Source organism: Pelophylax lessonae (genome assembly GCF_965119305.1).
Source record: "Pelophylax lessonae genome assembly, chromosome: 9".
Classification (NCBI taxonomy): Eukaryota; Metazoa; Chordata; class Amphibia; order Anura; family Ranidae; genus Pelophylax; species Pelophylax lessonae.
This window is the reverse complement of record NC_138776.1, coordinates 33,796,623-33,819,643: the sequence shown is the minus strand read 5'-3', so window position 1 is coordinate 33,819,643 and position 23,021 is coordinate 33,796,623. Positions and strand designations below refer to the sequence as shown.

General features: G+C 43.7%; 1 protein-coding gene across 1 annotated transcript in view; it reads right to left on the bottom strand.

Moving 5' to 3' along the window:
* Positions 1–13,372: 13,372 nt before the first annotated feature.
* LOC309562560 (ephrin type-B receptor 5-like) overlaps positions 13,373–23,021 on the bottom strand; it is a 128,052-nt gene continuing 118,403 nt past the window's right edge. Inside the window, exons 14-16 of the mRNA XM_082266809.1 lie at positions 19,759–19,952; positions 16,539–16,694; positions 13,373–14,005 (exon numbers count right to left, since the gene is read on the bottom strand). Coding sequence (XP_082122935.1) covers positions 13,897–14,005; positions 16,539–16,694; positions 19,759–19,952 — 459 coding nt within the window. The 3' untranslated portion in view covers positions 13,373–13,896. The remainder of the gene's footprint in view (positions 14,006–16,538; positions 16,695–19,758; positions 19,953–23,021) is intronic.

The following is a 23,021-nucleotide window of genomic DNA, read 5'->3' as shown; positions in this document are numbered from 1 at the left end:
GAAAGGTGGATCTCTCTCACACGTACCAACACAGACTATCCCCCAATTTAACTGATCCCCAAAGGTTTTTGATTAAATAGCGGAATAGAAAATATGATCCCAAAAAAGTGTATGTATATCACACGTACACAACCACACTAGGCCCCAATTACTATTGTTTGTACCCCTAAAAGGCTAGGAGTAGGGGGAGTATGGAACAGGCAGCACCCTCAAACCTTCAGAAGTATGAGATGAACCCCAACAACTTGGAAAGGTGGATCTCTCTCACACGTACCAACACAGACTATCCCCCAATTTAACTGATCCCCAAAGGTTTTTGATTAAATAGCGGAATAGAAAATATGATCCCAAAAAAGTGTATGTATATCACACGTACACAACCACACTAGGCCCCAATTACTATTGTTTGTACCCCTAAAAGGCTAGGAGTAGGGGGAGTATGGAACAGGCAGCACCCTCAAACCTTCAGAAGTATGAGATGAACCCCAACAACTTGGAAAGGTGGATCTCTCTCACACGTACCAACACAGACTATCCCCCAATTTAACTGATCCCCAAAGGTTTTTGATTAAATAGCGGAATAGAAAATATGATCCCAAAAAAGTGTATGTATATCACACGTACACAACCACACTAGGCCCCAATTACTATTGTTTGTACCCCTAAAAGGCTAGGAGTAGGGGGAGTATGGAACAGGCAGCACCCTCAAACCTTCAGAAGTATGAGATGAACCCCAACAACTTGGAAAGGTGGATCTCTCTCACACGTACCAACACAGACTATCCCCCAATTTAACTGATCCCCAAAGGTTTTTGATTAAATAGCGGAATAGAAAATATGATCCCAAAAAAGTGTATGTATATCACACGTACACAACCACACTAGGCCCCAATTACTATTGTTTGTACCCCTAAAAGGCTAGGAGTAGGGGGAGTATGGAACAGGCAGCACCCTCAAACCTTCAGAAGTATGAGATGAACCCCAACAACTTGGAAAGGTGGATCTCTCTCACACGTACCAACACAGACTATCCCCCAATTTAACTGATCCCCAAAGGTTTTTGATTAAATAGCGGAATAGAAAATATGATCCCAAAAAAGTGTATGTATATCACACGTACACAACCACACTAGGCCCCAATTACTATTGTTTGTACCCCTAAAAGGCTAGGAGTAGGGGGAGTATGGAACAGGCAGCACCCTCAAACCTTCAGAAGTATGAGATGAACCCCAACAACTTGGAAAGGTGGATCTCTCTCACACGTACCAACACAGACTATCCCCCAATTTAACTGATCCCCAAAGGTTTTTGATTAAATAGCGGAATAGAAAATATGATCCCAAAAAAGTGTATGTATATCACACGTACACAACCACACTAGGCCCCAATTACTATTGTTTGTACCCCTAAAAGGCTAGGAGTAGGGGGAGTATGGAACAGGCAGCACCCTCAAACCTTCAGAAGTATGAGATGAACCCCAACAACTTGGAAAGGTGGATCTCTCTCACACGTACCAACACAGACTATCCCCCAATTTAACTGATCCCCAAAGGTTTTTGATTAAATAGCGGAATAGAAAATATGATCCCAAAAAAGTGTATGTATATCACACGTACACAACCACACTAGGCCCCAATTACTATTGTTTGTACCCCTAAAAGGCTAGGAGTAGGGGGAGTATGGAACAGGCAGCACCCTCAAACCTTCAGAAGTATGAGATGAACCCCAACAACTTGGAAAGGTGGATCTCTCTCACACGTACCAACACAGACTATCCCCCAATTTAACTGATCCCCAAAGGTTTTTGATTAAATAGCGGAATAGAAAATATGATCCCAAAAAAGTGTATGTATATCACACGTACACAACCACACTAGGCCCCAATTACTATTGTTTGTACCCCTAAAAGGCTAGGAGTAGGGGGGAGTATGGAACAGGCAGCACCCTCAAACCTTCAGAAGTATGAGATGAACCCCAACAACTTGGAAAGGTGGATCTCTCTCACACGTACCAACACAGACTATCCCCCAATTTAACTGATCCCCAAAGGTTTTTGATTAAATAGCGGAATAGAAAATATGATCCCAAAAAAGTGTATGTATATCACACGTACACAACCACACTAGGCCCCAATTACTATTGTTTGTACCCCTAAAAGGCTAGGAGTAGGGGGAGTATGGAACAGGCAGCACCCTCAAACCTTCAGAAGTATGAGATGAACCCCAACAACTTGGAAAGGTGGATCTCTCTCACACGTACCAACACAGACTATCCCCCAATTTAACTGATCCCCAAAGGTTTTTGATTAAATAGCGGAATAGAAAATATGATCCCAAAAAAGTGTATGTATATCACACGTACACAACCACACTAGGCCCCAATTACTATTGTTTGTACCCCTAAAAGGCTAGGAGTAGGGGGAGTATGGAACAGGCAGCACCCTCAAACCTTCAGAAGTATGAGATGAACCCCAACAACTTGGAAAGGTGGATCTCTCTCACACGTACCAACACAGACTATCCCCCAATTTAACTGATCCCCAAAGGTTTTTGATTAAATAGCGGAATAGAAAATATGATCCCAAAAAAGTGTATGTATATCACACGTACACAACCACACTAGGCCCCAATTACTATTGTTTGTACCCCTAAAAGGCTAGATGAGGAGTAGGGGGAGTATGGAACAGGCAGCACCCTCAAACCTTCAGAAGTATGAGATTGTGTTCACTGTACCCCACAAAGATTGAGTTCACTGCACCCCACAATGATTGTGTTCACTGCACCCCACAAAGATTGTGTTCACTGCACCTCACAAAGATTGTGTTCACTGTACCCCCCAAAGATTGTGTTCACTGCACCCCACAAAGATTCTGTTCACTGTACCCCACAAAGATTGTGTTCACTGCACCCCAAAAAGATTGTGTTCACTGCACCCCAAAAAGGATGTTGTTCACTGCACCCCAAAAAGGATGTTGTTCACTCCACCCCAAAAAGATTGTGTTCACTGCACCCCACAAAGATTGTGTTCACTGCACCCCAAAAAGATTGTGTTCACTGCACCCCAAAAATGATTTTGTTCACTGCACCCCAAAAAGGATTTTGTTCACTGCACCCCAAAAAGGATGTTGTTCACTCCACCCCAAAAAGATTGTGTTCACTGCACCCCAAAAAGATTGTGTTCACTGCACCCCACAAAGGATTTTGTTCACTGCACCCCAAAAAGATTGTGTTCACTGCACCCCAAAAAGGATGTTGTTCACTGCACCCCAAAAAGGATTTTGTTCACTGCACCCCAAAAAGATTGTGTTCACTGCACCCCACAAAGGATTTTGTTCACTGCACCCCACAAAGATTGTGTTCACTGCACACCAAAAAGGATTGTGTTCACTGCACCCCAAAAAGATTGTGTTCACTGCAGCCCAAAAAGATTGTGTTCACTGCAGCCCAAAAAGATTGTGTTCACTGCAGCCCAAAAAGATTGTGTTCACTGCAGCCCAAAAAGATTGTGTTCACTGCAGCTCACACACAGAAAAATGGATGTGGATCACTGACACCTGCCTATCTCCAATCCCACACCACACAGCAATATCGATTGTAGTTTGTAGAACACAGTTTCCCTAAAATTCAGCAGACTCTGTCCCTAACAGGATTGAGAAGAGATCGTAGATCAGGATTGAGTGCAGACCCCACCCCCCACACAGCAATATCGATTGTAGTTTGTAGAAGACACTGACCCTATAATTCAGCAGACTCTATCCCTAAAATGCCTACAACTCGCCCTGCCTAAACACTCCGACCTGTCCCTCAATTCTATCCGGACACAAATGGTTTTTTCCTGCCTATCTTTCCCTAATCAGCAGCCAGCACGTTGATGTGTGCTCTGTCCCTGAATCTAAGCAGCATAATGACGCCGCTGCGGCTGCCTCGAACTTATAAAGACTTGGTCACATGCTTCAGACGGCCAATCACAGCTACTGAGACATTTGCAGGCATGGCTGGGATGGCTTAAGGCACACCAGTTAAACGATTGTTGATTGGCTGTTGAAAGCCCGCCATGAAAAGAGCGCCAAAGCATGCAAAACCCGGAAATAAAACGACCGAACACGGATTTTTACCCGAACATACAGTAAAGTGTCCGTGTCCGTGTTCGGGTACAAAAAATCCAATTATTCGGTACGAACACGAATAATACAGTCCGTGTTCGCTCAACACTATTTACAACCACTTTAACCACTATGCATGAAGATAAAAAGAAAACTTTCAGGGTGCAGCTACCCCCTTAGTCCTCCCTAATACTTAACCTAAGCCCGATCTCAATCCAGTGATGTGCACTAAAGCTGAGGCTCTCCTGGGTCTCTCCCTCCTCGTTGGCTGAGCCAGTGAGGAGGGTGCTGGAGGCTTATGGACACAGAGAGCAGGACTCAGGAGCGAGCATGCACGAGTGACCCTATAGCAAGTGGCTTTCTGTGGAGGGCATTTGGCAAGGGGGAGGGGCCCAGAGCGCTGGCAGGGGACCCGAGAAGAGGAGGATTGGGGCTGCTCTGTGCAAAATCACTGCACAGAGCAAGTAAGTATAACATGTTTGCTATTTTTTTTTTTAATTGCCTTTACAAACACTTTAAATACAAAATACAGTTGCTACTGTAATATAGAAAGCTTTACACAAAAACTCTGCTTCCGTCTACCTTTACTATTGTACCTTACTATCAGCAAAAAACAACTCCACACACATTGTCTTTTAATATCTAATACTTTATTGGTCCACACGATATACTGTACAAGGATAACCCTGTAATTTCTCTATCAGTTTTAAAAAGCACAAGACCAATCCTTCCATCAGTCGTGTTATGTCATCGTATGACAGAAGTTATTGACGTCTGTGTCTATCTTTGCCCGGGTTCACACTGCCAGCGACTTTGAAGTTGGACCCCAACGCAACTTTGGCGCTACTTGAATGCAACTTCTTTAACAGAAGCCAATGAAAGTCGTACCGAAGTCGGACCATAACTAGTGCAGCAACCTTTTTTTAAGTCCGAGCAGCACAAGTCACACCAATTAGAATGGTTTCATTGCACAGAAGGGGGTCTGACTTTGGATGTGACAAGTGCTCCGATGTTGGAGCAATTGTTGCATCAGTGTGTACCGGGCCTTATTGTATAAAATGCTTTTATTCTAGAGCTGACCCATTCCTTAGTTTTTGCAAAGAAACGTATTGAGTTGATATAAACGTGACCTTCACAAAAAAAAAAAATACTTTGCAAGTACTCTTTATAAATGATTTTCATCATTTAAAAGCTACAAAAAAATATCACACATTTGTAAAAAGGAAATGTAGACCAAGATAATTACTGGACCTGAAGCCTCTTGGGATATGCACCTCGCATATCCCAGGAGATTACAGGCTTCCACACCATGGCCGGAGTACCAGGGGCCTAATGGCAAGTCATCAGGGGCCGGCTGCAGAAACCAGGAAGAGGCAGCTGACTCCCAATGACACAATAAATAAAGATGGAAGTACAGGACCCAGTTTGCTGCAGCAGGGTGGCAGATTACAGCAGTACTATGCTGGTTTTGCTGGGCATGTGTGTATGTTTACTGTGGATAACCCCTGTGAAAAAGGTAAAAGGGGATTAAAGTTCCATTAACATATCGCTTTTTTTTTGCTGCACACCCCCAAAACCATGCTAGTGGTCCCTGTACACACCTGAAACCTAGCTAACATACCCCCAACACCACCAAACACACAACTGAACCACAGCAATTGGCTCCCATGCCACCCTAAACTCAGCAAGGTGGCACATTACAGTACCTCACACTCCCAAAACTAAGGTAGTGACCCCCTTACAAACACCTGAAAGCTAGCCAACGTGCCGCCAACACCACTGCTAAACACACAATCCTAACCCAGCTAGTTGCTCCTTTACCACCTGAAACCCAGCAAGGTGGCACAAAATAGTGCCTCACACCCCCAAAACCAAGGTAGTGACCCCCTTACACACCCCTGAAACCTAGCTATCGTGCCCCCAACACCACTGCCAAACACACACAACTCTAATCCAACTAATGGCTCCTATACCACCTGAAAGCCAGCTATATATCCCAAAACCAAGCTAGTGACTGCCCTTCACACACATGTGCCTGAAACCTAGCTTATACACCCCAACACCACCATATTGTCATATTGACTCCAATGCGTTTAGATGAAATGGTGACTTTCTCAAAAATGTCCTGATCCTAATGTCTTTAATTTCACTCATCCTTTATCAGGAAGGATCTTCCAGATCACTGAAAAAATAAATAAATAAATAAAACACATGACAGCCAACGTGGGAATCTTAGAAGGATGCCCTGATGTCATCTTTATGAAAATCTGCTTTGAATGACACCCCATTAGGTTCTACCCAGCTTTTGGAAGAAGGGTTTGGCCTCCTGCCAGAATTGTTGAGCTATAAAGTTTCATAGCAGGTACATTTGCCCTTCCATGAAGTTGGCCTTTCTCAACAATAGCTATAGCCAGTGAGAGGAACATACAACTTACAAAACTGTATTTTTAGGTCTTTTAAAAGTTGGGAATAAGTAGTGTTTTACTTTAGCAATATCATCTACGGGATATTTAAGAGTCTGAAATTTGGTAATAAAAAGTGGTGGAGTAAATTTGCATTTTAAAATTAATCAAAACCTAATCTTTATATTGAATAAGTTTTTTTAGTGGTTACCTGGATATTCTCCTAAAAGGTGGTCAGGGCTCTGTATGGCAAATAAAATACCAGCTTGAGTATTTATTCTCTCATAATACTTGTACACATTAGAACGTACAGTACATGGTGGCTGGACCTCCTTACAGGTGTGTGTAACTGGTGGGTCCAGGACACAGAAATCTATCTGCAGTGGCATATCACGTCTTAGCCATATGCCCTATTGATTGCCATCACAATGAGCAATCTTACTTCCAAATCACTTCTCCCGGAGGGTAGGAGACAAACGGTATAAGGTGCAAGAAGTTCTAGGAGTTGGGGAATTATTAGGGTTCAACGTTTAAGGTGTAGCAAGAAGCACTGGGTTGCAGGAGAAGTTAGGGCGGTGGAAATGCCTGGTGGAGCAGAATCATTAGCTCTTATCTTGTAGCCAGGTTCAGGTAAATCACAGCATCACTGTCCATCCAAGGGTGTGTTTGGTAGCCAGGAGCTCATCAAAGAAGTTTGGGGTCATGTGTGGGGTTGAAAGGCTGAGAGAGTGAGTACTGTGAGGACTGTGGTCAGCCATAGAAGGGAAAATAAAATCCTGTTAGACAAGTTTTTAATGCTCCTGGGACTAATGAATCATGGCAGGATGCATTAGTGATTAGGGATGCACCGATCCGATATTCGGATCGGATATCAGCCCCGATACTGGCAAAATAGCTGGATTGGGGGATCGGTAAAATTAACAGATCCACGGGCCGATCCGGTTTTGCTCTTTATAGCAGAGAACAGCTGTCAAAGAAAAAAAAAGAGCCTTCTGCAAATGCCTTTCAACTCTCCCAGTTAAGTAAACACGATGATTACAATGTATCTTTTCGTTCCCTCTGCCAGAGGAGGGAAGTTTAACCTCTTAAGGACTAAACCCATGACATTTTAGATTTTGAATGCACAATGTTATAAGGTATCTGCCGATACCGATCCGGAAGTATTATTTTGTTATAAGCTCACAAAACAGTACTTCTGGATCGGACTCAGGATCGGCGATTTCACAAAGCAAAAGATCGGGATCGGGACCAAAAAAGTCGGATCGGTGCATCCCTATTAGTGATCCCTTCCATTTTTGTAGGTTTGTAAACATAGAGGTACCTTCATTACCTCCCTAAAACTCGCAGTGATGTTCGCAATATGTCAATTGTGACTTTTTGTCAAAAGTCAACAGCTAGGCCCTCATCTCCATCTCTAACCCATCTTCCTGGCTGCTGGCATGTACAGAGTGCAGTAACACATGACTGTTGCAAGATGAGCAGGTGTATCTTTGATGCGTGGGTTGTGATTAACAACCAGGATTCTCCTTCCCTGTGCAGTCTTGGAGGCAAGATGGCGGTGTTCAATGGATGAATAATTTGGGCCCTGGAGACACACTAGATTAGAGATTCTGTTGATGCTGTACTGGTGAGTTATTTATATTAAAACTCTAGCTCCTACTTGGGGGATGTTGGACCACTGTAAAGAGACTGTTGCTTTGGAGCATGACAGACCACTGCACTGTTGCAGGATGTAAAGTGTTGGAGGTTCACTCCCCTGAGTGTAAGAAGTATCCCCATTGCAATCATGTAGGGACATTGCCTAGGCCAAGAGATATCCTTAAAATCAGGGAAAGGTTACTGCAAATTGGTGAATGCCCAACTGTGCAGCTTTCTTTTCTCGCAAAGGATTTGTTTGTACCCTTTTTCCAGTTAGGGACTGTTTAGCTGTTTATGGCCATCTATATGGGAGTTCCTCTGTGAAGATAGCAATAGTGAAGTTAATGTACTAAAGGAGTAGAAGCTATTGACATAGCAAATTAACCACTTGCCGACCGCCGCAAGTAAACATACTGCGGCGGTCAGCCCCGGCCAGGCAAAATGATGTACCGGTGCGTCACTAGCCTGTCACCGGCTTGTGAGCCAATAGCGGGCGAGCGCGCGCCCGCTGAGGCGCGCGCCCGTCCCGACTCGTTCCCTAACAAGTCAGTGCTTATGACCAGCGGACCCAATGTCCGCCGGTCACTCGCGATCGTTCGCCGGGAAGGGAGAAAGGCAGGCGGCTAATGTAAACAAGCCGCCTGTCATTCTCCCCTGTGTAAAAATGGAGATCAGACGGTTCTACTATGTAGGACCGTTGATCTCTGTTTTTACACTAGTAGCCATGTCCCATCACAGTTAGAAACACGCCCCTAGGACACACTTAACCCCTCCCTCTCCAATACAGTTAACCCCTTCCCTGCCAGTGTCATTTTTACAGTAACAGTGCATATGTATAGCACTGATTACTGCAGTAATGTCACTGGTAACCCCAAAAGTGTCAAAAATGTCAGCCAAGGGTCCGATCTGTCCACTGCAATGTCGCAGTTCCGCAAAAAAAATCACAGATCGCCGCCATTACTCGTTAAAAAAAAAACACCAAAAATGACAAAAATCTTTCCCTAAAAATTTAGATTTTTACATTTTTTTGGGGGGGAATTTCATATAAAAAAAATTTGAAAAATATTGTTATTTTTGCAAAATTGTTGCTCTTTTTTTGTTTATAGGCATGAACAACATCAGCCAACAGCTGGCTTTAACCCTCCGTCGGTTGAATATAGGTCACAGGGGCTCAGAACGAAGTACACTCCTGTGACCTACAGGAGAAATAAGGCTAAAAGAGCTTTGGCCCTACCTCTCCTTTAAGCCAGATATGGGGGGGGAGACAGCAGTAAACAGACCTGTTTGATAGGTTAATAGAAGCTTACTATCAGCTGGGAACATCTTTTATCTTCTGATTGTCAGAATCAGCACCGCAGACAGTTAACACGTCATGGAAACCAGAGTAAATAGGCAGGCTGCTGATTTCTTCTTTTGAAAATGCTGTTTACCTAGCTGTCATGATGATTCAATGTTTTCAATTGTTTCCCATTTACTGACGCAGAACAAGGATGAAGATTAGGCAGCCGGTGTATTCAGAAGGAAGACATAAATATCAATCTACATACGCTAGGTGTCTAAAGAGTATGTGGACACCCTTTCAAATGACTGCATTAAGATATTTCCTTCAGATGGTCCTGCAAATAGTACCATATAGAAAGATATTTTAGAAAGTTGTGAACGATCAACCTTGTGGCAATAGTTTGATGAAGGTCCTTTTCTGTTCTAGCATGACTGTGCCCCTGTGCAAAAAGTCAGCTCCATAAAGACATGGTTTGGTGTGGAGGAACTCATGTGACCTGCACAGAGTTCTGACCTCAACCCTACTGAACATGTTTCGGATGAATTTGAATGCCATTCATGAGCCAGGTCTTCTCATCTAACTTCATTACCTGACCTCACAAATGCTCTATTGGCTGAAAGGGCACATATTCCCATAGACATATTTTAATGCCTGTGGTTTCAGAAAGGTATGTGCAATAAGCGCCTATAGGTGTGGTGGTCAGGTCTCCAACACCCTTTGGCCATATAGTGTATTTATCTCAGTACAGGTTTCCTTTAGGAGTTCTATAACTAAAGATATAAAAACACTATAGAGATTTCTAAAGGTTAACACTATGCCCAAAGATGTGAGCTTTATTTACTAGTGTGTCCCTATTATCAATGTTTGCAGAACTTGTATATCCTGTAAGCCTTGCTACCAGCAAGGACACATTGTAATAAAATCACAGAGGAGACTGCAAAAGACATTGCAATGTATTGGGAGAAGTACTGTAGGTCACATGGTGTAGCAGCCAACAGTGTGAGAGGTGGATCAAACTACTCTTCGATCAGATTTTTGTTTGTAGGCAGGTGCAGTCTGTTCTCCCCACTGCAGGTAGTGCTCTACCAAAGCTGCCATACAGAAGGGGATGAAGTTATGAGGAACTTGGTTCCTCTATGACATCCTGCTGTCACAAGGTGACAACTGTCCAGATGGATGTTGGCGCCCCTCTTGACTTCATCGGCCATCTTGGGTCAGGCAGAGTCTTGGGTCAGGCAAGTCTCCAGCTCCCGGGTCTGGTGTGCTTTTTGTGAGTGGCTAGTGTAGGGACAGGTTACCCCTCTGGTTCCAGAGGAGTAGGATCAGTGCAGGGACTACGTCTACCTTGCTTCAAGGAAGCCTTCCCTTTGGGTGTGGACTGGCCAGGCCACATTGTGCTCCTCGTGGCAGACGCTGTCAGCATCTTTCAAGTCTACAGACTGATGTTACAGTTCATAAATGGCTCCGGACGGTCCTACCTATTCACAGGGCCAAGTTGTATTGTGTTGGACCTTTCTACAATATTTTGCTATTGCCTAACTTGGACTGTGTGTATTTACTGGTCGCTACACCACTCTGCACCCTGCTCACACATTAAGCATTTTATGTCTTTTCAAATACAGCATAATGTTAAAGCTACACATTTGTGGGTTTTTTAGGGCTCTTAATACTCCTTAATCACTTCTAGTATTATAACGATAACCATTTTCAGATAATTCTAAACAATACCATTTGTCTCTGTGAAGGTTCTCATTAACAACAACAACGAGAGAAGGGAGGACCAACCTCATGGATTACCACTAAAAAAGTTTATTAAAATCCAAAAAGGTAGCATACATTGTACTCACAAACGTATGGCATATGCACGCATGTAAGAACTAGAGATTGACCTCTTATCGGCAACACCGATTTATCGGGGGCTGATATGCACTTTCCCCGATATATCCGAATCAGCCCTTGAGGTTACCGATATTGTCGATATTTAGGGAAAATGCATGTCCTGGGGTGATGCCTGCAGCTAGGGGCATCACCCCGGTACCGGTGTCCACAGCCGACTGTCGGCTGACTTGTAATGACAACCGATGCAGCTGAGAAGCCGCTCGGCTGTCATTACAAGGAGCGGGAGGGAACGTTCCCCCCTCCCGCCGCCTTCCATGGCTCACCCTGGTCTCCCGTCCCATCCTACCTCCACCACCGCCGCCGAACCGAAGACCCGGTATAGCATGAAGGTGTGTCCCTGTTAAAGCTGTTATCCCTGCCACAAGTGCGCATGCATCAGTCTCCATGTCATGACATCACTTCCGGGTACTCTGCGCGGAATAAAAAAACTGACAGTATTCAAAACAGCCAAACTTGGCGTTTTGAATGCTTTTCAGTGCTGAGGAGGGGTTTGGGGTCTTTTTGACCCCCAGATCCCTCCACAACAGTACCTTTAGAAAAAAAATATATATAATGTCAGAAAATATAGGCCGATATTGGCCGATACCGATATCCGATGACCAAAATATTGGTATCAGTATCAGCTTTAAACAAACAATATTGGTCCATCACTAGTAAGAACTACTACTTTTGGCTCTGCAGAAGAGCGTTCTCCCGCAAAACGCGGCAGCCAGGCTTGTGCGGACACCATTGCGTCATTTCTTACATGCGTGCATAGGTCATACGTTTGTGAGTACAATGTATGCTACCTTTTTTTGATTTAAAAAAAATTTTTTTAGTGGTAATGCACGAGGTTGGTGCACCCTTCTTTTGTTGTTGTTTTTTTTTTTTTCAGTGTAATTGGATACCCTTGGTCCTGAGGGGGTAGCAAGACCTTAGGTGGTGTGCAAAAAGACCATTTAGACCACTCACCTTCTCGCATACCACTTGAGCGCAGGAGAGATACTGTTTTGTAAGGTTCTCATTAATCCAGGTCATGGCATATCTGATAAGTTCGTAACATTCAGCTAAATTTGTTCTATAACACTGAAGATGTTTCACCACTCATCCAAGTAGTTTCTCCAGTTGCCCCAGAATTTAAATCCACTGGATCATCTTAATCCAAGCTCAATGGGTTTTGTCAAGGTGTTATTGATTGTCCAAGAACAAGATGTTCTAATTTACAATCCATTTACAATCCATTGATTCACCATGGTCTAGGGAAGGTGTTAAAGCGGAGTTCCACCCTAAAATTATACTTACCTCCATCTTCTCGCTCCGGGTCACCTGAAAAACAAATGGATAATCGCAATTTTTTTTTTTTTACTTACCTCGTTTAGAAGAAAATATACTTACCTTACTTCCTCTTCCTCCCCTCGGCGGCCGCGGCGATTCGTCACTTCCTGGCTTGCAATGATTCCTGGGAGCTGAACGTCATCGCTCCCAAGAATCAATGCGCCTGCACCGGCCCGGACGTCAGTTCCGGTGCAGGCGCCGTCATACCTTGCTAAACAGCTTCTGGGCATGCCGGGATGACACTGCGGCACCGGAAGTGACGGCGGGGCCGGTGCAGTGCATCGTGGGACCGAAGAAGACGGAAGAGGACACAGAAGAGGATCGCGCTGGCTTCAAGCTGCCCACACCTGAGATGGCAGCGCTGGACAATACATTTTCAAGGTAAGTATTTCTTATAAAAGGTAAGTGCAACCCGGGACAGACCAGACGCAAGCCATTGTGGAATGTACTAGCCCTGACTGTCCCGGGGGTATTTTTATTAAAAAAAACTTTCCCAGGGCGGAACTCCGCTTTAATTATTCAAGTAACAAGGCTGAAGGTATGCATTTTTGTGAAGGTGTAGACTGGTAACCCCTGTGGCTATAAATGCAGTTCCTGACACTCGTTAGATTTGAAGAAGCCATTAGGGTAAGCAATGAAACATCTTCAACGTAGCAGAACAAGTCCATTTCAATGTGACTACTATGAGCATACCACATGAGAAAGATGCATATTCAATGATCTTTATCTTGCAAACCTAGAGCAAAAAGTGACCCCGTTATGTTTTGCAGGAATTCAGATCACATGATAGTTCAGGGGTTGCAAAAAGAAAGTACATTTGAGAATACAATGATAACTACGTTGTATTTGTGCTGAATAGATGTCTGGCTTTATTAGTTTCCACCACTGTTCATCAGTAACTGGTTTCTAGATGCTCAATTGCCAATTAATAATCTTGTCTTGACTGTCTTTTTTCCATCACCATCCATCACTAACTGTTTTTTTTTTAAATGCCAATAAATATTCTTGTCTTGTGCCCAAGAATCTTGTGGCATCTGGTACATTGAGTTGACTTTGTGTCCCCTGGAGTCGTGCTGGCCGGTAGCGACACTGAGATCTTCTTGACGTCAGTCAGTGTTCCTCTTGGTTACTGTCTTGTCTCTGTGAATTTGTGAGTCTTGCCTGAAATTTCGGCATAAGTCTGTCTCGTATCCTTAAGTCACCCTGCCTCTTTGCTAACATCTCCCAAATCTCAATGAATGCCTGTCTCTGCCAAGGCCTCAGACTTCCACAGGTTCCAGTGGCTGTAGATGAGCTTTCAGGAGCTGAATGCTGCTGAGTATCTTCTTCTGGTGGCCAGAAAGTGTCACACCAATTAGCTGGATGTCTCTGGACGTGAGGAAAAGGGAGAAGATGCTTAAATAGACCTCGTGCCACAAAGGCATAAAAATGTGCTTGGCATGTAAATTATTTAGACAAACATGAAAGACATTTTATATTTTCAGTAATACAAGACAATTTGATGGAAATATTCATTTTCACAGCCGGTTTGTGAAAGATTACATTTATTTTTTCAGATGAATGCTCTATGAAGAAAGGTCTTTTAAGGATAGCTCTACTTTAAACTAAAATGTGTCAAAAACTTTCCATGTGCTAAAAAGGAATCATTGTCTTATTTTGAAATCCCATTAGCATAAATCATATCAGCCTGACAATAAAATTTACTCTATATTACCAAAATTATTGGGTCGCCTTCTTTGACACGCTCATTAACTTTGTAGCCATCCCAGTCTTATGCCTCGTACACACACATCGATTATTGGCCGGGGATAATGCTGCTTTCGACAACCGACTCCGACTTTTCGGCTTAATAAAATCTGGTGTGCATGCTATAAAATTTTTGTTGGCCGTCAACACAACGGACGATTTTTCCGTCAATCAGTACAGATTTCGGCAGACAAAAATCTGATGAGCAAGACTGGGCATGCTCAGAGAAGAAAAAACACACGGAAAGTAAACCAGCACATGACATCACTTCTGAAGTAGATTTTTGTTGGCCGAGAAAATTTGTGTGCAGTCTAGGCACATTCCAACTAACAAAACACAACTCTGGACAAAAGTCGGACGATCGGTCTGCCGATAATCGTTGCGTGTGTACGAGGCATTACTCTGTAGGGTTCAATATTGAGTTGGCCAACCCATTGCAGCTATAACAGCTTCAACTCTTCTAGGAAGGCTGTCCACAAGGTTTAGGGGTGTGTCTATGGGAATGTTTGACCATTCTTCCAGAAGCACATTTATGAGGTCAAGCATTGATGTTGAACGACAAGGCCTGGCTCAACTCTCCGCTCTAATTCATCCCAAAGGTGTTCTATTGGGTGGGGGTCAGGACTCTGTGAAGGCTGGTCAAGTTCTTCCACCCCAAACTCGCTCATCCATGTCTTTATGGATGAGAGTTTTTTTGAACTCTTAAAGGGCCAGGAGGGAAAGGGGTTACGTTACAGGTTGCTTCTTCCTGAAGCATATTGCTATTGTTTGAATTTTGTGTAGCTGTGTGTGGCTTTGCATCATCCATTCATGGGGTTCCATGTCATCCATTCATATATGTATTCACAGGGGTCTATAGATGGGACGACTACAAAGTCCCATCCGCCACTGCGGCAGAGGGGCTCACAGATCAAGCCGGCACACAAGTGCAGTGACTTCACAACACTTGTTGTCCATTGTTTTCTTTCTCCAGTCCAATAGCAGAAGGCCCATACCTCTGTACAGATATAGGGCAGGGATGTACATAACATAGACGCACCCACAGCACACTGACCGCATTGCAGTGTTCTGCAGGCTTAAATACAAAAAATGTAGCATAGTACTTTTTTATTGTAATAATGCGGGTTCTTTTATTAACCTCTCGCTGTTGTGCACTCTCCCAGCACACTGATAAAGCTGCCATTGACAGCTCCCAGTCGCAGTTTATGATCAGGAGCCCGTCAGAGGGGCACCTGATCATGTGACAACTGCAACAAGCAATTACAGTGGTCACATGATCAGGAACGCCACCTCCAGATCCCATCATTTAGAAACCCTTAAAGGGCCAGCGGCATAGGGCTACATTTTTAAAAAATCGGGTTATGCCCCTAAAGAGTACACAGATCAGTTCATACCCCTCCCTTTGTTTTTTTCATGAGAGTTGTCCTCAAATCATACTCATTTTATGTGCAACAATTATTCCAACAAATACCTACTAAAACACCATACTTTTCCTAAAAAAAAAAAAAAGTTCACAATACACGCACGCCCATGGAAAATGACACAAACTGATTTTTTTTTTTTAAAGCGGAGTTCCGGCCACAGTCAGGGCTAGTGCATTTAAACAATGATATCTTCTAAACTGCTTCCTGTTTAGTGTACCTGCAGGATGAATTACTTACCTTGTGAAGTTCTTGTCCAGCGCGGCCATCTGCGGTGTGGGCAGCTGAAGCCGCAGTGTCCCTCTTCCTGGATTTTGCGAGTCCCAGAATGCTATACCCTCGTCACTTCCGGGGCAGGCGCGTCATCCCACAGCTTCCTGCGCATGCCCAGAATCTGTTCTCCATCCGTAGGCAGAGAATGACACGCCTGCACTGGAAGTGACGAGAGACACCGCTGCAGGAGCATTGACTCCTGGGATTGATGAAACTCATCTCCCAGGAGTCAATGCAAAGGAGGAAGTGACGTCGGGGCCGCGGCCGCATAAGGAGGAAGTGGAAGGAAGGTAAGTTAATTTTCATTAAAAATAAGGTAAGGAACATAAAAAAAAAAATAGCCAAATCGAGTTTAGATAGGGATATAGAAATGCATGATGTGAGGTTTAAAATTAGGGTGGAACTCCGCTTTAAACCCGCAGACATAAGCAGCTGCAAACAGAATGATCAATTTCTCTTACTCAGCCGTCAGACGAGAAATGACATCTAGGCTTGTATATCCGGCTTTATCGAAATTCTCCTTGTATCTTTCCATCTTGATGGCCTCCAGCCACTCATGGGGTGAGGAGAGGGAGGGGAGGTCTGGAGGACAGTTGCTCAGAAGCGGCTGAGAGGGTCTGATGTGGAGAAGAGAACGTTAAACATGGCAGCTTTCCGCACTAGTAATAATCAGTCGGCCGTGCTCTAGCTTTCACAGCTCTTAACTTACGTTAAATAGGCTTTTAGGTTAAATAATTTACAGCAAAGTTGGAACAACCCACTAAATAAAACAAAATCCTACCATTCTGGCTTTTAGCTGAAAATAATTGCATGTTTGTGTTTACTCAAAGAGATTAAAAGACTTCTGAAAATCTGTTCTGATGATAATTTCCTCATTTGGCCTCCATGTTTCCAATCACATAAATATCTGCTGTGCTCTGTACTTTTCTGTAATGCACGGCATCGGGTTAAATGGCCACAGTAGCCTTTTATTTAACCACAAAACAATTAACAATGGCCAAATGAAAAACGGACTGATAAATAACATAACTGTTGCTTACAAGAGGGGGTCATTGGTGTCCACAAGCCAAGAAGGCTTCAGTAAAATCCACCCTTGTCCCCAGCAGCAACCCACCAGCTTAAAGTCAGATCCAGAATTAGCTATTTCTGCCTTCCCAAGAACCTTACCATCAGATTGACCCATGATTTGTAACCATGTCATCTTTTCAGAGACACCCAAAGACCCCCTAACCCGCCAAAAAAAGTAAAGGGAGGCCTGGGTATTACAACTTTCTTCCCTTGACAACCTTTCAAAATGAACTTTAACCATCAGGCATTTTCTGGTGTTTTTGGCAATACCTCTCATGCACGCATTCGCCTTGGCATGCTAGAACGAGGGGCAATTTTTTTTTATTATTTATTTGTTTTATTATTTCTATTTTTGTTGCTTTAATTAATTTTTTTGATCATGTTAATTGCTGTCACAAGGAATGTAAACATCCTCCCGACAGCAATAGGCATGTGACAGGTACTCTTTATGAAGGCAAACAAAAACACAAAAAAAGGGCGCATTATCCTCAATATAGGCTTTATTATTAAAACATAAAAATGGCTACTCACAAACGCAGGTGAAAATCAATCACATCAGACTCATGAACTTGAGTATCAGAAGTAGTCCATACAGGTGTCCATAGTCTCATTAGGATGACGGCTGGCGCGTTTCGAGGCATATGCCTCTTCCTCAGAACTCGAAAGGCGTCAGCCGTCATCCTAATGAGACTATGGACACCTGTATGGACTACTTCTGATACTCAAGTTCATGAGTCTGATGTGATTGATTTTCACCTGCGTTTGTGAGTAGCCATTTTTATGTTTTAATAATAAAGCCAATATTGAGGATAATGCGCTAGGTCGGTGCGCCCTTTTTTTTGTGTTTTTGTTTGCAGTATTGTTGGACTGCCCCAGTCCTTTAGGGCAGCAAGACCTTAGCCTTCCGAGACGCCATTTATAAAGTCCAGTCGGAAAAGCAGTTGGGGAAGCCTCGTTTTCTGAGCGCAGGAGAAAGGTGGTTCATTCACCACATTTTGTTTGGAACTCTTTATGAAGGCATCTGGGTTCAAAAAGACCCAAAATCCCTCCTTTTGCACTTGAAAGCATTCAAACGCCAAAATCAGCATTTTTGATTACTTTCGATTTTCTTTTGGCACTCACAAGCCATCTAGAGTGGCAAAGGTGTTTCACAAAATTTTACAAAGTAGATGTGTTGGCATCTGCGGATGCTGCTTTTGGCCGCAAGGTTTTGCAGGCTGCTGTTTGAGAGGACTAGTCCTCTATGAGGGTGTATGTTTTTTTCAGGTGAGCTCCAGTTGTTCCTGGTTGAGCTCCATGATACCTGGTTGGCTAGGTTTAGCCTTTGGGATTTTTTTCTGTTGTGTTTTTCCCACCCCTCATGTTTGATACTGCTTTGGGACGTCCCAATGGTCAAGAAGATTCTGGAGCTGTGTCCGTCAATAAACGAAAGAGAAAATTGGATTTTTGTCTTACTGTAAAACCCTTTTCTCTGATGTTCATTGATGGACACAGCACCCACCCCTCTATTGTTAGAGTTGGGTTATTTTTCTTCTGACACTGCTTGCAACAAAACTGAATGCCTATAGCAGGAAGTGGGAGTATACCCCCTGACACTGCCCTATAGGTGTGGTAAAGCTTTTTCCTGTCTAGTGTCCTACTCCTGTAGGGGGAAGCATAACTCAATGGTCAAGAAGATTCTGGAGCTGTGTCCGTCAATGAACATCAAAGAAAAGGATTTTACGGTAAGACAAAAATCTATTTTTTGCAGGGGTTGTGTGTTAAGCGTCACTATTGCACTTGGCCAGTAACAACAGTCAAGAACACGACCTGGGTATAGGAATGAAAGACACTAACTGAACCATGTAGTGCAGCCTTTCTCAACCATGGTGCAGTGGAACTCTAGGGTTTTCAGGGGGTTGCTGGGGTTTCCTTGAGTAATGAGTAATTACTGCCTCCCAGATGTGGAATGTGATGGGGGGGGGGCATTCTGTGACAGGGGGGGGGTCTGTGATGTAAAGGGGACTGCAATGTCTTTTCTACGTGACCTGTTCCTGTGTTCTGAGCAGTGCAGTGCAAAATGCATACTGTGTTCATTTGAAAACTGCACTGCGTTGCATAAAAACAAATACAATTAAATTTTGACATTTCAGTAAAGTTGAAAGAAAAAAAGGACACGTGCACCGCCACACCAGTTCCTGGACCTGACACTAACAGGTGCTCACACAGTGGAACCTTGCATTTTACCATAAGGGCCAGTATGTTCGGGCCCTAAAAGTGGAGGGGAGGATTTGGATGCGTACGGGAGGTTGTAATAAAAAGAACCTGAGTCATTGCACAAACATGAAAGTCAGACCCTCGCTGGAAGAAACATTTACTGACTAGACCTCCATGAACATTAATTCAGTGCTCCTGATCTATACAAACATTTATAGATAATTTGATCATCCAGGTAAAGTTTGACCTTAAGAAAATGTCTCCAAATTAAAAGGTAAAATATATTTAAAAAAAAGTCTAAATAAATCAATCTATGCCATGATGTTCTGGCAATAGAACATACCATTGAAGTAAACTTATACATGCATTTAGACTTTACTTGCATCATATGTCATTTCAACAAACGTCATAACTCACCTGGTATTTGAAACTCCTACGGTTCTTAAACAATTGGGGTTTCTAATCATCCGATCCAAAGAGCTGACAATCTGTTCAAAACGCAGCCTCTGAGAACGGTCCCGGTGCCAGCAGTCTAACATTACGAGGTGCAGGGCACTGGGGCAGTCAGGGGGCGGAGGAAGACGGTATTCCTGTTCAATGGCATCCAGCACCTGACGATAGTATAGAGAATTTAATTACATGAAGCCCCAACCACTAAAACCTCAGATATGCTTTAACATTTTAATTAATGATGTTCACCATCACTGGGAGTGAGGGACAGATACTTGGGGGACGCTGAGAGAATGGTTTGGATGGCTTCAGATACGAGAGTGATATTTGTCAACGATGTCTCTCAAGAAATGTGGAGATTTGATCCCACTTTGCACTGTGAGACTTGTGGCCTTTTACCATGGAGTCTGTGACACCTACAGTAGATGTGTATTCGATGTGTTTCAATGTAGACGGACAGACTGTCATTGGCAGCCTTGTCCTATAGTCTATCTATTAAGCTGGAGTGTGGATTGTGTTAAATCTGCCTGTCCCATTGTTAAATGTTAATGACCTCACATTGTTCTGTGCAGATGGCCAGATAATTAGTTCAGGTTAATTCTGCTTTTGTGTACAATTTAATCTGCATAGGATAATGTAATTAGGCAATCCCTGACCTGTGTGTAGTAATTTGATCAGGAGGGGGATGTGCTCATGTGTGTTTAAATTGAGTGTGAAACTGTTAAAAAAAAGGAGAAGGTTCCTTAACTTGTACAAGCTAAGTTGTCAGGCTAGCTTTGTATGGGGACGGCAAGGATTTGATATCTATGTTAATGACTGCAAGGAAGCCGTATACTGACAAAAGACCACAAGTACAATGTGGGTCGGAGGTTCTGTTACACCCGCAAACCCGATTCAAGTAAATTGGGCAATTTTTTTGTGCTACAAGAAAAACCCAATCAATAGCCTCATATTTTTTTCTTCAAGTATTAAAAAATGAGCAAATAAAAAGTTAAATAAAAAATTAGAGTGAGAATACATTGTCACCCTGAAGCACTAAGGCAACACCGCTCCAAAGCACATACGTTGCAGAGCACCACAACAAACTACTGTGTGGTATGTTGTGGTGCACTCCATTTAAATGGTGTCTGTCTATTTGTTTTGAATGTTTGTGTGCATTGCAAGCCAATTTGAATTAACATTTTTCAGAATGAGCAGTCAGCAATGGCAGCCCCCGTTGTTCTATGATGACAAGTTTCTTCTTGTGAGTCTGAAGTGGCCTGAGATTGATGCCTTGTCAGATACCTAGCTTCACACACCATCTCCCGCCTTCTGAGAGCACATAACAGTGTTAAATAACAGAGTGCTGTAGCAAAGAAGAGCGGAAACAACTATGATACTCTGTCATCTGAGGCTCAGATCCTCATTCAGGAGCTTGGAGACACTTAGATAATTTATGGGACAGACTTCATGTGTCCTGTAATGTTCTGAAAGGGTGTAATTTTAAATCTTTTATAATAAAGCTTGCATCTTTACTCATTAAATGCAAAATATTCAGATAATTGGAAAGGATCAGTAATGACTGGTTCTCATTCAACATACTACTTGTACTGAGCATTACACTAAGAACTGGTGTGGCCATCACCTCTAAAGCCTTTATTGTGCAAACAAGATCAGTCTTTCTTAATTGGGGTTCCATCAGAGATTAGAGGTTCTAGGAGTTCCTTGAGTAATGGCTTATTCACTTGTCACTTGATGGTGCCTGTTTACTGTGGTTCCAGGGCTAATGTCACTCAGCAGAGACAACTATCTGTAAGGAGGAGGTGGAATTCCTCTCATTGATGCCAACATATTCACCATTCCTCCCATACCCGAAGTGTAAAGGGCATTCTTCTCACTGGACCCCAATGTAAGGGCCATTCTTCCCACTGACTCCCCATGAAGAGGGAGTGTCAAGGTCTCACCTTGTCCTCCTGCTGGCAGCCATCTTGGACATGTGCAGACTGATGCCTCTTATAGACTCTGATTGCATCATTACTTGCCTGGGCATCCCACAGTGATGATGCTGCACACCTGACTATATCTATCACCTGATGGGTTGCAGTCTTTGCCCTGGTGTTTGTGCTCTAAGGTGCATCTCTGCTAGCAGTCTTCTGTTCTCTGTGTTTCTCCGTTTATGACTTGGCTTGGCTGACGTCTCTCCTGGCTCTCAACCCTGCATCCACAGATGACCCGGCATTGGTAAACGACCCAGCATCGGCAGGCTACCCGCTTCTGGACTCGACCTCGGCTTGGATGACTACCCGCTTCTGGACTTGACCCCAGCTTTTTCCTGCTCCCACTTCTTTACGCTTGCTGTGCATGTATTGTTGCTTGCTCCAATTAACTGCTTTATTTTACCTGCATCCCCGTGTGTTCTGGTTTCATGGCCCCCAGTGAAGATGGAGTTCTTCCAACTGGCCCCCAATGAAGGAGGAGTTCTTCCAACTGACCCCCAAAGAAGGGGGAGTTCTTCCCACTGCCCCCGCCCATGTAAGGGGCATTCTTCCTACTGACCCCGAATGTAGGGGGATTTCTTCCCATTGACCCCCAATGTAGGGTGCATTCTTCCCACTTTGCCACTGACCATCAATGTGAGATGCATTCTTCTCACTGACCCCCAATGTAAGGGAGGTTGTTTCCACTGACCCCCAATGTAAAGGATATTCTTCCCGCTGACCCCCAATGTAAAGGACATTCCTCCCACCGACCCCCAATGTAGGGAGAGTTCCTCCCACTAACCAACAATTTAGGGTGCATTCTTCCCACTGACAACCAATGTGAGGTGCATTCTTCCCATTGACCACCAATGTAAGGGGCATTCTTCTCACTGACCCGCTATTTTGTAAGGTGCATTCTTCCCATTGACCCCCAATGTAAGGTGCATTCTTCCCACTGACCAACAATGTGAGGTGCATTCTTCTCACTGATCACCAATGTAAGGTGCATTCTTCCCACTGACCACCAATGTGAGGTGCATTCTTCCCACTAACCCCAAATATAAGGAGCCTTCTTTCCACTGACCACCAATGTAAGGGGCATTCTTCTGACTGACACCAAATGTAGGGGGAATTCTTCTCACTGACCCCCAATGTAAGGGACATTCTTCCCACTGACCCCCAATGTTAGGTGCATAGTTCCCAATGACCCAGAATGTAGGGGGCATTCTTCCCGCTGACAACCAATGTAAGTAGCCTTCTTCCCTTTGACCC